Source organism: Girardinichthys multiradiatus, chromosome 14 (assembly GCF_021462225.1).
Source record: "Girardinichthys multiradiatus isolate DD_20200921_A chromosome 14, DD_fGirMul_XY1, whole genome shotgun sequence".
Classification (NCBI taxonomy): Eukaryota; Metazoa; Chordata; class Actinopteri; order Cyprinodontiformes; family Goodeidae; genus Girardinichthys; species Girardinichthys multiradiatus.
The window spans coordinates 43,587,444-43,600,556 of record NC_061807.1 but is presented as its reverse complement, the minus strand read 5'-3'; the positions used below and the strand labels follow the sequence as shown (position 1 = coordinate 43,600,556).

General features: G+C 42.3%; 1 protein-coding gene across 1 annotated transcript in view; it reads left to right on the top strand.

Moving 5' to 3' along the window:
* Nucleotides 1-13,113, top strand: part of LOC124880296 (PC-esterase domain-containing protein 1B-like) — a 58,375-nt gene that overhangs the window by 27,210 nt on the left and 18,052 nt on the right. The window contains exons 7-8 of the mRNA XM_047385344.1: nt 3,916-4,020; nt 4,149-4,247. Of these exons, the coding sequence (XP_047241300.1) occupies nt 3,916-3,992 (77 nt within the window). The 3' untranslated portion in view covers nt 3,993-4,020; nt 4,149-4,247. The remainder of the gene's footprint in view (nt 1-3,915; nt 4,021-4,148; nt 4,248-13,113) is intronic.

Here is a 13,113-nt window from a genome sequence, read left to right as displayed (position 1 = left end):
AAAGAAAACACTTTAATCTGGCAGTGTTTTTGGGTAACAGACTGGTTGTTAAAATGAGAGAATGTCTTCCATTCTCTCTGGTTTTCAGCCACATTGAGTCTTGTTGGGCCTTATGCATGTTTAGAAGTTGTACTCGTACTTGTACTCATACTCGTACTCTTACTCGTATTCATACTCGTACTCAGGCGTTTTTAGGGTCTCAAAACATTGGGGGTTTTAGCCCAAATCCAAAATATTTAGATTTCAATAAGACAATTTATAGGTAATTTAAGGTTAAAATAATATAGGACATATTGTACCAGTTCTCTGTCTCGGCTGGTTTTAGACTGAATGTAAATGATTGTGAATCAAACAAAAAAGGTTTGCAATAATTTTACTTTTTATTTTTGTTACAAGCTGAATGAAGGACAAGGAGAAACAGAGTTTAGGTCTGATGAAAAACCATTTTGCTGAAGTAAATAATGACACATTTTGAAGTATTTAGAAAAGAACTTAATCTGAATTTTTGCTGACAAACATTTTTCTTAAACTCAGATGTTTATTTTGGGCCAGATAAATGCGCTTCTTTTGTCATCTACATAAATTACCTTTTTAAACGTTATATTCTCAAAGTGTTCCACTCCTGTGGCTCCATTGTCTTTATTTGTATATTTCAAAAATGTCACGTCACCCGCGTGGCTTTGTTTACAAGTAATACAGGTCCTTCTCAAAATATTAGCATATTGTGATAAAGTTCATTATTTTCCATAATGTAATGATGAAAATTTAACATTCATATATTTTAGATTCATTGCACACTAACTGAACTATTTCAGGTCTTTTATTGTCTTAATACGGATGATTGTGGCATACAGCTCATGAAAACCCAAAATTCCTATCTCACAAAATTAGCATATTTCATCCGACCAATAAAAGAAAAGTGTTTTTAATACAAAAAACGTCAATCTTCAAATAATCATGTACAGTTATGCACTCAATACTTGGTCGGGAATCCTTTGGCAGAAATGACTGCTTCAATGCGGCGTGGCATGGAGGCAATCAGCCTGTGGCACTGCTGAGGTCTTATGGAGGCCCAGGATGCTTCGATAGCGGCCTTTAGCTCATCCAGAGTGTTGGGTCTTGAGTCTCTCGACGTTCTCTTCACAATATCCCACAGATTCTCTATGGGGTTCAGGTCAGGAGAGTTGGCAGGCCAATTGAGCACAGTGATACCATGGTCAGTAAACCATTTACCAGTGGTTTTGGCACTGTGAGCAGGTGCCAGGTCGTGCTGAAAAATGAAATCTTCATCTCCATAAAGCTTTTCAGCAGATGGAAGCATGAAGTGCTCCAAAATCTCCTGATAGCTAGCTGCATTGACCCTGCCCTTGATAAAACACAGTGGACCAACACCAGCAGCTGACACGGCACCCCAGACCATCACTCACTGTGGGTACTTGACACTGGACTTCTGGCATTTTGGCATTTCCTTCTCCCCAGTCTTCCTCCAGACTCTGGCACCTTGATTTCCGAATGACATGCTGAATTTGCTTTCATCCGAAAAAAGTACTTTGGACCACTGAGCAACAGTCCAGTGCTGCTTCTCTGTAGCCCAGGTCAGGCACTTCTGCCGCTGTTTCTGGTTCAAAAGTGGCTTGACCTGGGGAATGCGGCACCTGTAGCCCATTTCCTGCACACGCCTGTGCACGGTGGCTCCGGATGTTTCTACTCCAGACTCAGTCCACTGCTTCCGCAGGTCCCCAAGGTCTGGAATCGGCCCTTCTCCACAATCTTCCTCAGGGTCCGGTCACCTCTTCTCGTTGTGCAGCGTTTTCTGCCACACTTTTTCCTTCCCACAGACTTCCCACTGAGGTGCCTTGATACAGCACTCTGGGAACAGCCTATTCGTTCAGAAATGTCTTTCTGTGTCTTACCCTCTTGCTTGAGGGTGTCAATAGTGGCCTTCTGGACAGCAGTCAGGTCGGCAGTCTTACCCATGATTGGGGTTTTGAGTGATGAACCAGGCTGGGAGTTTTAAAGGCTTCAGGAATCTTTTGCAGGTGTTTAGAGTTAACTCGTTGATTCAGATGATTAGGTTCATAGCTCGTTTAGAGACCCTTTTAATGATATGCTAATTTTGTGAGATAGGAATTTTGGGTTTTCATGAGCTGTATGACAAAATCATCCGTATTAAGACAATAAAAGACCTGAAATATTTCAGTTAGTGTGCAATGAATCTAAAATATATGAATGTTAAATTTTCATCATTACATTATGGAAAATAATGAACTTTATCACAATATGCTAATATTTTGAGAAGGACCTGTAGTTCACTTGCAAAGTACAATGTGAAAACAAACCACACCAAATAAAAAAAATAAAGTTCGCTTTTGGTCCGGACCAAACAAGCGGACCAAAGGACTTTCCTGGTGTGAATACACCCTAAGTCATCCAGGTTTGCAGATTCCCATTGGTCAACTCAATGACCACAAGGTTTTATGGTACTGTTGTTCGAAAACAAGCCAAGAGAACATTGGAGAGTTTGTGTTTTGTTCAGCTGCATCTGTAAAATGCTTATTTAACTTGTGCTTTGTTCTTTTTAAAAGCAATGAGGTTTTCCTCTAGCTGACACATTAATTGAAGGACATGCTTCAACCATTCCCAACAGTGTTGGTTGAGTTGGTGTCCCTTAGCATGTGGCTAACAGCAGCTTGGGCCCGGCAGCACTTCTTATTGTGCTCACATTTTATTAATCATTGAGTGTGTGGTTTGTACCTTTTGTGAAAGAGGAGTGTTATTCCCTGCAGAAACTCTTATAAATGTGTGTGAAATGTCTGAAAAACTTATATGGTTTAGAAATTATTGCTAAAAATACTGCTTAAAAATTTTGATACAAATCCTGGATGATTCATTTTTATTTATGTTGGAAAAAATAAAACAATTATTTCCAACTTAAATAAATATGAATCATTTATCATTTTTATCAACAAGTCAATCAGAGGAATCAAGCCTTTGACCTATAGAACTACTTGAAGCTGTTTTCTCTCTGCTTTTTCTGTTATTCTTAGCTGTAGTTTGCAGTCATGAAAAGCTGACCACAGAGCAGACTCATTGGTTGCTTTAGTATAGTAATCAGACACCATTTAGACAAGAGCTTTCACCTGTTGCTCATTTTAGACCAGCTAATGAAGAAGCTTTCCATTCCATGAAAAACCTCCTGCCCACTATTTAATCAGGGAGAATAACTGTTTACCCATCAGTCATATGTGATTCAGCCACAGCTGTTTCCAAAAGATGTCAGGGTCACTTCTTGTTTGGAGTTTACTTTGAATTATCGTTGTAAAAATGACATCAGTAATGTTAATTTTCTCTTCTGTTGCTGCTTTGTATTTGTTCTGGCCACTAATGGATTTATTGACCCCTGCTGTAATTTCAACTCCTCATCGACTTCTGAGTTAAAGACATGCTGAGGTAAATAAGAGACAGCAGTATAGATTCATGCACGCTTTAGTTAGTTTTTAGTTCAATTGTACCTTAAGCTTTGTTGGAGGTGCTGATCAATTATTACCTTTGGGGGATTGCTGACCAAATGTAAAATTAGTTGATATGCAAGAATGGAATTAAACCTCTTAGCTAGGGCTAAAATATTGAAGAATTGGTTTCTTTTGCATCAAACTTGATTTAAACGTGTGTTTGAAAATGCATCATACAAAATCTGGCAACAGAAGTGCGGCAAGTGCTGCACGCCACATTCAGGTGCCTTGAAAGTCTAGAGAACCAGTAGGACTCATACTGACCCATATGTTGCACATAGCTTGCGGATCAGTTAACAACCTGTAGAGATGTTTGCTTAATTTGGGCATGATGAAGACAAACTCTGTCATCTATTCTGACATCATTATGAACATAGATGTGTTTTGCTTCTAAATGTTCCAGCAGCAGCCCAACGTGTGTTCTGTCTACACCATGTCCATCACTGCAGGCTGCAGAACTTTGCTTATACTGGAGTCTGACCATTTTACACTCCATCTCCTCATCCAGGTGATGTTTCCCTGCTGCTGAATGATGGCCTAAATACAACAGATTTCTCTGTAGTTTTTCCAAATATAGAAGTGAGTTCAGGTCATTTTAGGTGAGTTGCAACAGTTTCCTTCCTGTTTTTCTGACAGGTCTTCAGACATTGCCTCCTGCCAGATTGTTGCTGTCACGGCAGTACCAACCTCAGATCAGAGCTGAACGCTCCCAGATGGACATCCAGCTCAATACTGGTGAGTGGTGCTTTTTGTTATAAGGTTGCTAACTGCTTCCTGGCTATACCTCAGAGACACTAGATTTTAATAAAGTTTTATGAGAATATTCATTATTTACAAACTGATGAAAGATATAGCAAGGTATTACCCAGGGATGTCCTGACCAGATTTTTACATAATCAGATTTTTCCCTAACAAATTTCCTCCTGGCAGTTGTTCTTTTTTTTAAACCACAACCAGTTTTTATATACGTGGCTTACAAAACTGTTACAGGTTGTGCACTTTTCTGTTGATTTAACTGATTTGGGTTTTCCTCGCAATCTGTTTTTCAGTTTTTGTAATGATATTTACAGTGAAATACTACAGTGGCTGCTGTGACTCCCTTTGTGTCATGTGGCCTGCATTGTCCTGAAATTAGTTTGCTTGAAAAGTAGAGCGGAGGCCGGGAGAGGTGGGAAGATTTTACAGTGTTCAAAACAAAGCATTGAGCCAATTATGAAGTCATATGAAACAGATGAAACTTTTTGATGTTAACTTAGCACTTTAACAAACTGATCTGCATAAAAACATCATCAGCAGGAGAAAGAATATAGAGACAGATATATCTTAAGAAACAAATGAAGTTTTAGTGTTTCAGGTGACGCCTCTTTAGAACATTCACACTCGTACTCGTTGTCTTCCGCTTTATCTGGAACCGGGTTGCGGGGGCAGCAGACTCAGCAGAGACACCCAGACGTCCCTCTCCTCTGACACCTCTTGCAGCTCATCCGGGGGGAGCAGAAGGCGTTCCTAGGCCAGCCGAGAGACATAGTCCCTTCAGGGTGTCCTGGGCCGTCCCCTGGGCCTAGAACACCTCCCGAGGGAGGCGTCCAGGAGGCATCCGGTATAGATGCCCGAGCCACCTCAACTGGCTCCTCTTGATGTGGAGGAGCAGCGGCTCTACTCCGAGCCCCTCCCGGATGGCCGAGCTCCTCACCCTATCTCTAGGAGAGTGGCCGGCCACCCTACGGAGGAAGCTCATTTCAGCCGCTTATATCCAGGATCTCGTTCTTTCGGTCATGACCTAAAATTCATGGCCATAGGTGAGGGTAGGAACGTAGACCGACCGGTAAATTGAGAGCTTCGCTTTTCAGCTCAGCTCTCTCTTCACCACAACGGACCGGCACAGCATCCCCATTACTGCGGCAGCTGCACCAATCCGTCTGTCGATCTCCCGCTTCATTCTCCCCCCACTTGTGAACAAGACCTCGAGATACTTGAACTCCTCCACTTGAGGCAGGAACTCCCCTCCAACCTGAAGAGGACAAGCTACACTTTTCCGGTCAAGAACCATGGCCTCGGACTTGGAGGAGCTGATCTTCATCCCAGCCGCTTCACATTCAGCTGCGAACCGCCCCAGTGCATGCTGTAGGTCTTGACTAGAGGGGGCCAGCAGGACCACGTCATCTGCAAAAAGACGAAGTCCACTGGTCCCCAAACCAGTCCCCCTCCGGCCATTGGCTGCGCCTAGAAATCCTGTCCATAAAAGTTATGAACAGGTCCGGTGACAAAGGGCAGCCCTGCCGGAGTCCAACATGCACAGGGAAAAGGTCCAACTTAGTGCCGGCAATGAAAGTGTCTTGAAGACACCTCATCAGAACATTATATTAAAAAAAGTGATTTGAGCACTGATAGTCTGGCATGTTTTTTCTAGTTTTGTATGTGTCCTTCTTTTGCTAATGCTTAAACAGTAGCAACCATTAGCTCTGCTTTGGTTACTACTCAGCTTGTCCGCTCCATGATCAGCCGCAGTTCGCTGCCACGCTCATGCAGACATTTGTATTAGTGGTACTTAAAGGTACATGTAGGACTTACAGGAGCTGCTAGCTAGAGAAGCAGCCACTGTTTTTGTATTTAACTGAGCAGCTAAATTCCTGATATGAAATCACAACGCCTTCAGTCCGTCCATACACGTCTGTTTCCGGCAGCTTGTAGTTCCTAGCTCAACCCGCGCCTGAATTAACAACATTGAAAGTCAGTTTAATGTTTATTTTCCCCTTCTGCTTTGCATTGTAAACTGGTTGTTTGAACATATTACAACGGTTGCTCTTTGTTAGCTTTAGAGATGATTTGTCCTCATCCCAGTTCCTCATAAAACACCTTGGTTTTGACACAGACATATCCATGCTAAAGTGCGATATCACTGCATTGGTATTAATAGTAGGGTGTAACTTGACGTATTTATTTGGTACACATGTAACAAACGAATACGCTATTTTATATCTGAACATGTGCAGGATATTTATGTGTGGAACTAAGTGAACAATGCAATGTTCTGTAGTACAACGTTAAAAAGTGAAACCCAAACAAAACTGAGAGGACCCCCAGCTATCAATAAACTGTGCTTTTTGGAAACATTAAGATTTTTCATGCAACTACAGTAGAGAAAGAAACCTAACCCGAACTTTGTCACCAAACACATATTTTAACAGCAAAAAGGTAGCTCACGCTGCACTTAGCCGAATTACTTAACTGAAACAAAGCCAAGCTAGAGTCTGTATCTATAAATGCTGGAACTATGACAGGAAAAGCTGGAGAGTTGGCTGACATGATGCAGAGGAGGAAGGTGGAGATGCTGTGAGTTCAGGAGACCAGGTGGAAAGGTAGCAAGGCTAGAAGCTTAGGAGCAGGGATTTTCCATGATGTGGATGGGAAGAGAAATGGTGTAGGAGATATTTGGAAGGATGAGTTTGTTAGGAATGTTCTGGAAGTGAAGATAGTCAGATGGGGTGATGAGTCTGAAGATAGAAATTGAAGGTGTGATGTTCAGTGTTGTTAGTGGTTATGCCCCCCAAGTAGGATGTGGACTCAGGGGTGAAATGGGATAAATCTTGGAGAAAGTTGTTCGCTCGGATCTGGCAGAAAGACCAGGAATTTGGCTGTTTGGATTCGCCTTTGAGAAGCACCAGCAAGACTCTCAAGGCTGACGGAAAATTAAGAGTCAGCCTAACCCAAATAATTATTGTTATTCTGAATCTGGCTCCCCTGCACGGCCTTGATGGCTGGTTATCTTCAACTTCTCCTAGAAGTTATGTAAACATGATGCTCTGCTCCCTCTGGCCCCTCCCTTCCCTGAGGACATCTGTGGACCTGCTCAGAACTTTGTGGCCAGTTGACGAACATTCCAACATACCATCAAGGACAATGGCCTCTGTGACAGTGCTTCATGGACTTACTTGCACACACTCACTTGCACACACACACATGCTCAAGATAAACATATGCACCCCCTCACACCACCTTCACCGTTCCCGGCATGATGTTGTTTTGTAAATTTGTTGCTTCTTTGTGCTGAGGTTTTTTGCAATCTCAAACTGTATCCTGCTAAGGATAAAGTGTGAAATATGATTTTTTCCCTCTACTTACCTAATGTGGCCTCTTTTCTCATCTAGCAAGGGCAGCGCCTGTGAGTGGGCAGCAAAGCCTCGGTGACCCTTCCCCCCTTGTCTGGTGTCATGATGTGTGTTTGGATGGGTTGTACTGGAATTCTAATTTCCCCTCGGGGATCAATAAAGTATCTTTGAATTGAATTGAATTGAATTGAATTGATCTATGCATGTGTGTGTGTGTGTGTGTGTGTGTGTGTGTGTGTGTGTATATATATCAGGAACACACACAGACAGCCTGTCAAAAAAACGTTGACACCAAAAAGAAAGTCACACACTAATATTTCGTTGGACCGCCTCTAGCTTTGATTACGGCACACATTCGCTGTGGCATTTTTTCGATAAGCTTCTGCAATGTCACAAGCTTTATTTCCACCCTGTGTTGCATTAACTTTTCACCAAGATCTTGCATTGATGATGGTAGAGTCTGAACGTGCGCAAAGCCTTCTCCAACACATCCCAAAGATTCTCAATGGGGTTAAGGTCTGGACCCTGTGGTGGCCAAGCCATGTGTGAGAATGATGTCTTATGCTCCCTGAACCACTCTTTCACTATTTGAGCCCGATGAATCCTGGCATTGTCATCTTGGAATATTCCCGTGCCATCAGGGAAGAAAAAAAGCATTGTTGGAATAACCTGGTCACTCAGTATATTCAGGTAGTCAGCTGACCTCATTCTTTGAAAACATACTGTTGCTGAACCCAGACCTGACCGGCTTGTACAGTAGGCACTAGCCATGATGGGTGCATCACTTCGCCTGCCTCTCTTCTTACCCCGATGCGGCCATCACTCTGGAACAGGGTAAATCTGGACTCATCAGACCATATGACCTTCTTCCATTGCTCCAGAGTCTAATCTTTATGCTCCCTAATAAACGGAAGCCTTTTTTTCCGCTTAGCCTCACTCATTAGTGGTTTTCTTAAGGCTACACAGCTGTTCAGTCCCAATCCCTTGAGTTCCCTTCTTATTGTGCGTGTGGAAATGCTCTTTCTTTCACTATTTCACTATAAACATAGCCTGGAGTTCTACTGTTGTTTTTCTTCAATTTGATTTCACCAAACGTTTAAGTGATCGCCGATCACGACCATTCAGGATTTTTTTCTGGCCACATTTCTTCCTCGAAGACGATGGGTCCCCTCTTTCCTTCCATTTTTTAAATAATGTGTTGGACAGTTCTTAACCCAATTTTGGTAGTTTCTGCAATCTCCTTAGATGTTTTCTCTGCTTGATGTATGCCAGTGATTTCCCTCTTCTGAAACAGACTGACATCTTTTCCACAAGCAAGGGATGTTACTATTGACATGGTTTTTTAAGAAATGAGAAGCGATGTTGATGAGCTTCAAGAGGTTGTCACCTGAAATAGTTTTCCAACAGTCTTGAAGGAGTTCCCAGAGATGCTTAGCACTTGTTGGCCCTTTTGCCTTCACTCTGCGGTCCAGCTCACCCCAAACCATCTCGATTGGGTTCAGGTCTGGTGACTGTGGAGGCCAGGTCATCTGGCGCAGCACCCCATCACTCTCCTTCTTGGTCAAATAGCCCTTACACAACCTGGAGGTGTGTTTGGGGTCATTGTCCTGTTGAAAGAATGAATGATGGTCCAACTAAACGCAAACCAGATGGAATAGCATGCCGCTGCAAGATGCTGTGGTAGCCATGCTGGTTCAGTATACCTTCAATTTTGAATAAATCCCCAACAGTGTCACCAGCAAAGCACCCCCACACCATCACACCTCCTCCTCCATGCTTCACGGTGGGAACCAGGCATGCAGAGTCCATCTGTTCAACTGCCTGTCCTCAGCAGTGGTTTCCTAGCAGCTATTTTACCATGAAGGCCTGATTCACACAGTCTCCTCTTAACAGTTGTTCTAGAGATGTGTCTGCGGCTAGAACTCTGTGTGGCATTGACCTGTTCTCTAATCTGAGCTGCTGTTAACTTGTGATTTCTGAGGCTGGTGACTCGGATGAACTTATTGTCCGCATCAAAGGTGACTCTTGGTCTTCGTTTCCTGGGGCGGTCCTCATGTGAGCCAGTTTCTTTGTTGTGCTTGATGGTTTTTGCGACTGCACTTGGGGACACTTTCAAAGTTTTCCCAATTGTTTGGACTGACTGACCTTCATTTCTTAAAGTAATGATGGCCACTTGTTTTTCTTTACTTAGCTGCTTTTTTCTTGGACTGAAGGCTTGCAATGGCTTCTTAAAAGGCAGAAATTGCTCGCACTGGACAGAAAAAAAGGGTGAGGGTTTGTCAGGTAAACCCATTAATCTATATGACTGTATTGGACATCAGATGACTACCGCATGACACATGCATCGTTGCTATGCATTGAGTCAGGATGGAAGCAGAGGCAGCATTGAAATTACACAAACTGGTTCTTTTTAAAGGCCAATAAAGTTCTATGAGTAGAATGACACATTGCTTTGACAGTTTGTCTTGAATGTAAGTGATATAATTGACATGAAATGTAATTTGAAGAAAATTCTAGATGAAATAAGTGATTTACACAGGTATGCCATGAAAAGTAGTACAGTGTTTAGAAACTTCCAGGAACCCCATCATAGCCGCAGCTCAAATCTAAAGAGTCAAACCGCAAAGGCCCATTCCGGCTTAGATATGGCACAGTTGGAAACGATTCTTAAGGAGTTGTGAGATTTCCGTCAGGAGAACTCGGACACTCTAAAAGAAATTAAAGAGGAAATTATAGTTGCCAATAACCGGATTGACATCGCAGAGAAGTGGATAGAAGAAGCGGAGGAGAGTCTGCGGCACGTTGAGGATGCTACAAACTTGTAGATCGAGATGGGCAATCAAGGAGGGGTAATATTAGGATTCATGGACTCAATGAGGCACCGGTTCGATGACAGAATTCATAGAGGAACTTTTGAGAGAGACGCTGGAGTTGTCGCCATCCTTTCCCCTCCAGTTAGAGAGAGCTCATCGGGCTCTACCGCCGCACCCCTCCCCGGATTTGCCACAGAGATCTATCGTGGTAAAGTTTATGAGCTTCAGAGTGAAAGAAGAGATTATAAAGAAGGCATGGCAGAAGAAGGGATTCATGTATGAGGAGAAGATAGTATTTCTGGATCATGATTATATTCCGGATGTGCTGAAGAAACGGGAGGAATACATGGAGGTGAAAAGAGTTCTGCGGGAGAAGAACTTACGGTTCCAGACGCCATTCCTGGCGAGACTGCGCGTTTTCTACGAAGGAGAGACGAGGGTCTATAATATGGCAGAGGAGGTGACGAAAGATATGGCGGAGTGAGGGCTGCAGGTGGCGGTGACCAGACCCGACGGTGTGGAGAAGCCCCAAAGAAGCGTACCACCCAAACTGCTGCATGCCCAGAGTGAAGCATGGGGGTGGATCAGTGATGGTTTGGGCTGCCATATCATGGCATTCCCTTGGCCCAATACTTGTGCTAGATGGGCGCGTCACTGCCAAGGACTACCAAACCATTCTTGAGGACCATGTGCATCCAATGGTTCAAACATTGTATCCTGAAGGTGGTGGCGTGTATCAGGATGATAATGCACCAATACACACAGCAAGACTGGTGAAAGATTGGTTTGATGAACATGAAACAAAAACAACAATGTGGATGCTTAATGCAAATTTATTAAAGGGAAATATGAAAAAGGAACTTACAAAAGAAATTAATATGCATGTAAGGGAAAATAATAATGGTGAGTTTTCCCCATCCACACTGTAGGATGCATGTAAGGCAGTAATTTTTTTTTTCCTCTACTTACCTAATGTGGCCTCTTTTCTCATCTAGCAAGGGCAGCGCCTGTGAGTGGGCAGCAAAGCCTCGGTGACCCGTCCCCCCCCTTGTCTTGTGTCGTGATGTGTGTTTGGATGGGTTGTACTGGAATTCTAATTTCCCCTCGGGGATCAATAAAGTATCTTTGAACTGAATTGAATTGAATTGAATTGAATTAAAGCTCCAGCAGGCAGTGTAATGCGCTGTGCTGCTTTTAACAGTGTGGTTAATAGATGCTACGTTACTAGCTTGGGAGCTCAGCTTGCTCACAGTACAATGACTTGTATGGTGTCACATTCCTGCTGAAAATCAGAGAGTATTAAGAAATCACAACAGCACATCTTTTAATTGAGAGAGCGCATAGCTCTGATCGCGGGCGTGCACCTTTATTTGAGAGCCTTTGAACGCAGCATGGCTAGCAGTAAAACACGCCCCCTGCACCCATCTCTTCACTCTCGCAGAAAAATTCTGCTCTCTCGCTCTGTTTAGTGGGCGTATTTGTCAGTTGGGGGCAGAAACTCTTCTGATTGATTTTCACCTCATATCCAGTTGCAGCCAGCACAGGACATTGCCTTATAGGAGAAGAAAAAGAGCAGGGAACGTGATGTGTATTCAAAGCGTTGAAGAAAATGAGGAATAAAGGGGAATGCACAACAATGGATCTGATTGCTGTATTGCCAATGAAGATTTTTCCATTGATTATTGAGCACAATATAAATAACTGGCGTGCCAATTTTTAAATAAAATGCAAATAAAAACTTTTTTTCAAAATTGATACAGTTTTTACATTGTTTTATCTATTGGGAGATTCCAATCTAATTGCTGGTCAGAAACAAACTCTTAATCTGCCTGTATGAATAGTTTTGGACTTCATCGTATTTGAATACAATTGTTCAGATAAACATGGCACATTCAAGCACCTTGGAAGTTTACCTCTGTAGGTTCACAAATCCACACGAGTTTGTCCATTTACTTTGAATGTTGGGAATGAACTGACCAGAAGCTTACCAAGCCATGACATCATTCTCTGGGCTTTCCCAAATTGTTTAGACATTGTGATCTTGGTGTATGTTAACTTCTCACTTGTGATTAAAATTATCTGCTTATTCTGGCTTTAAGCAATTAGAAATTATTAATGATAATAAACAAAAACAAGAAATGTTTAGTTTGTAATCTGAGAAAAATGATTTTATACTGTGTTGTCATCTAGTTTCAGCTGTGTTATATTTATTAAAACAGTTTTGGTATAGATGTGTCTTATGGTCAGTTGATATATCAAGGAAATAAAATCCTAGTATTTTTCACAGTGAAATTATGACTGATATCATGAAAAAAAGTTGTAGTTTCAGATTTTGGCCTGGTTCTGTATAGACACACACAAACAGTCTGCACCATGGGTCACCTGAGAGATGTGCTCATGTTTTCTCAGACTGACATTTCGCTACCACACCTTCTACAGCTAGCAGTACTGATGCTAACATCAGACTCAAATTATAAAATAATTAGTTTTTTAGGGATAGGTAAAAATTTTGAAACGATATCAGTTCAGTCAATAAATTGACTATCTGTAGTTTTCAAATTTTCAGCAAGTCTTTCTTTTAATCTTTCAAGGTGATCTTCATCAGGCTAGCCGAGGGTCTTCCAATGCTCTCTTTGAATTTTAGCTGCTATATAACTAATTTTCAGACCAGCATCCAAC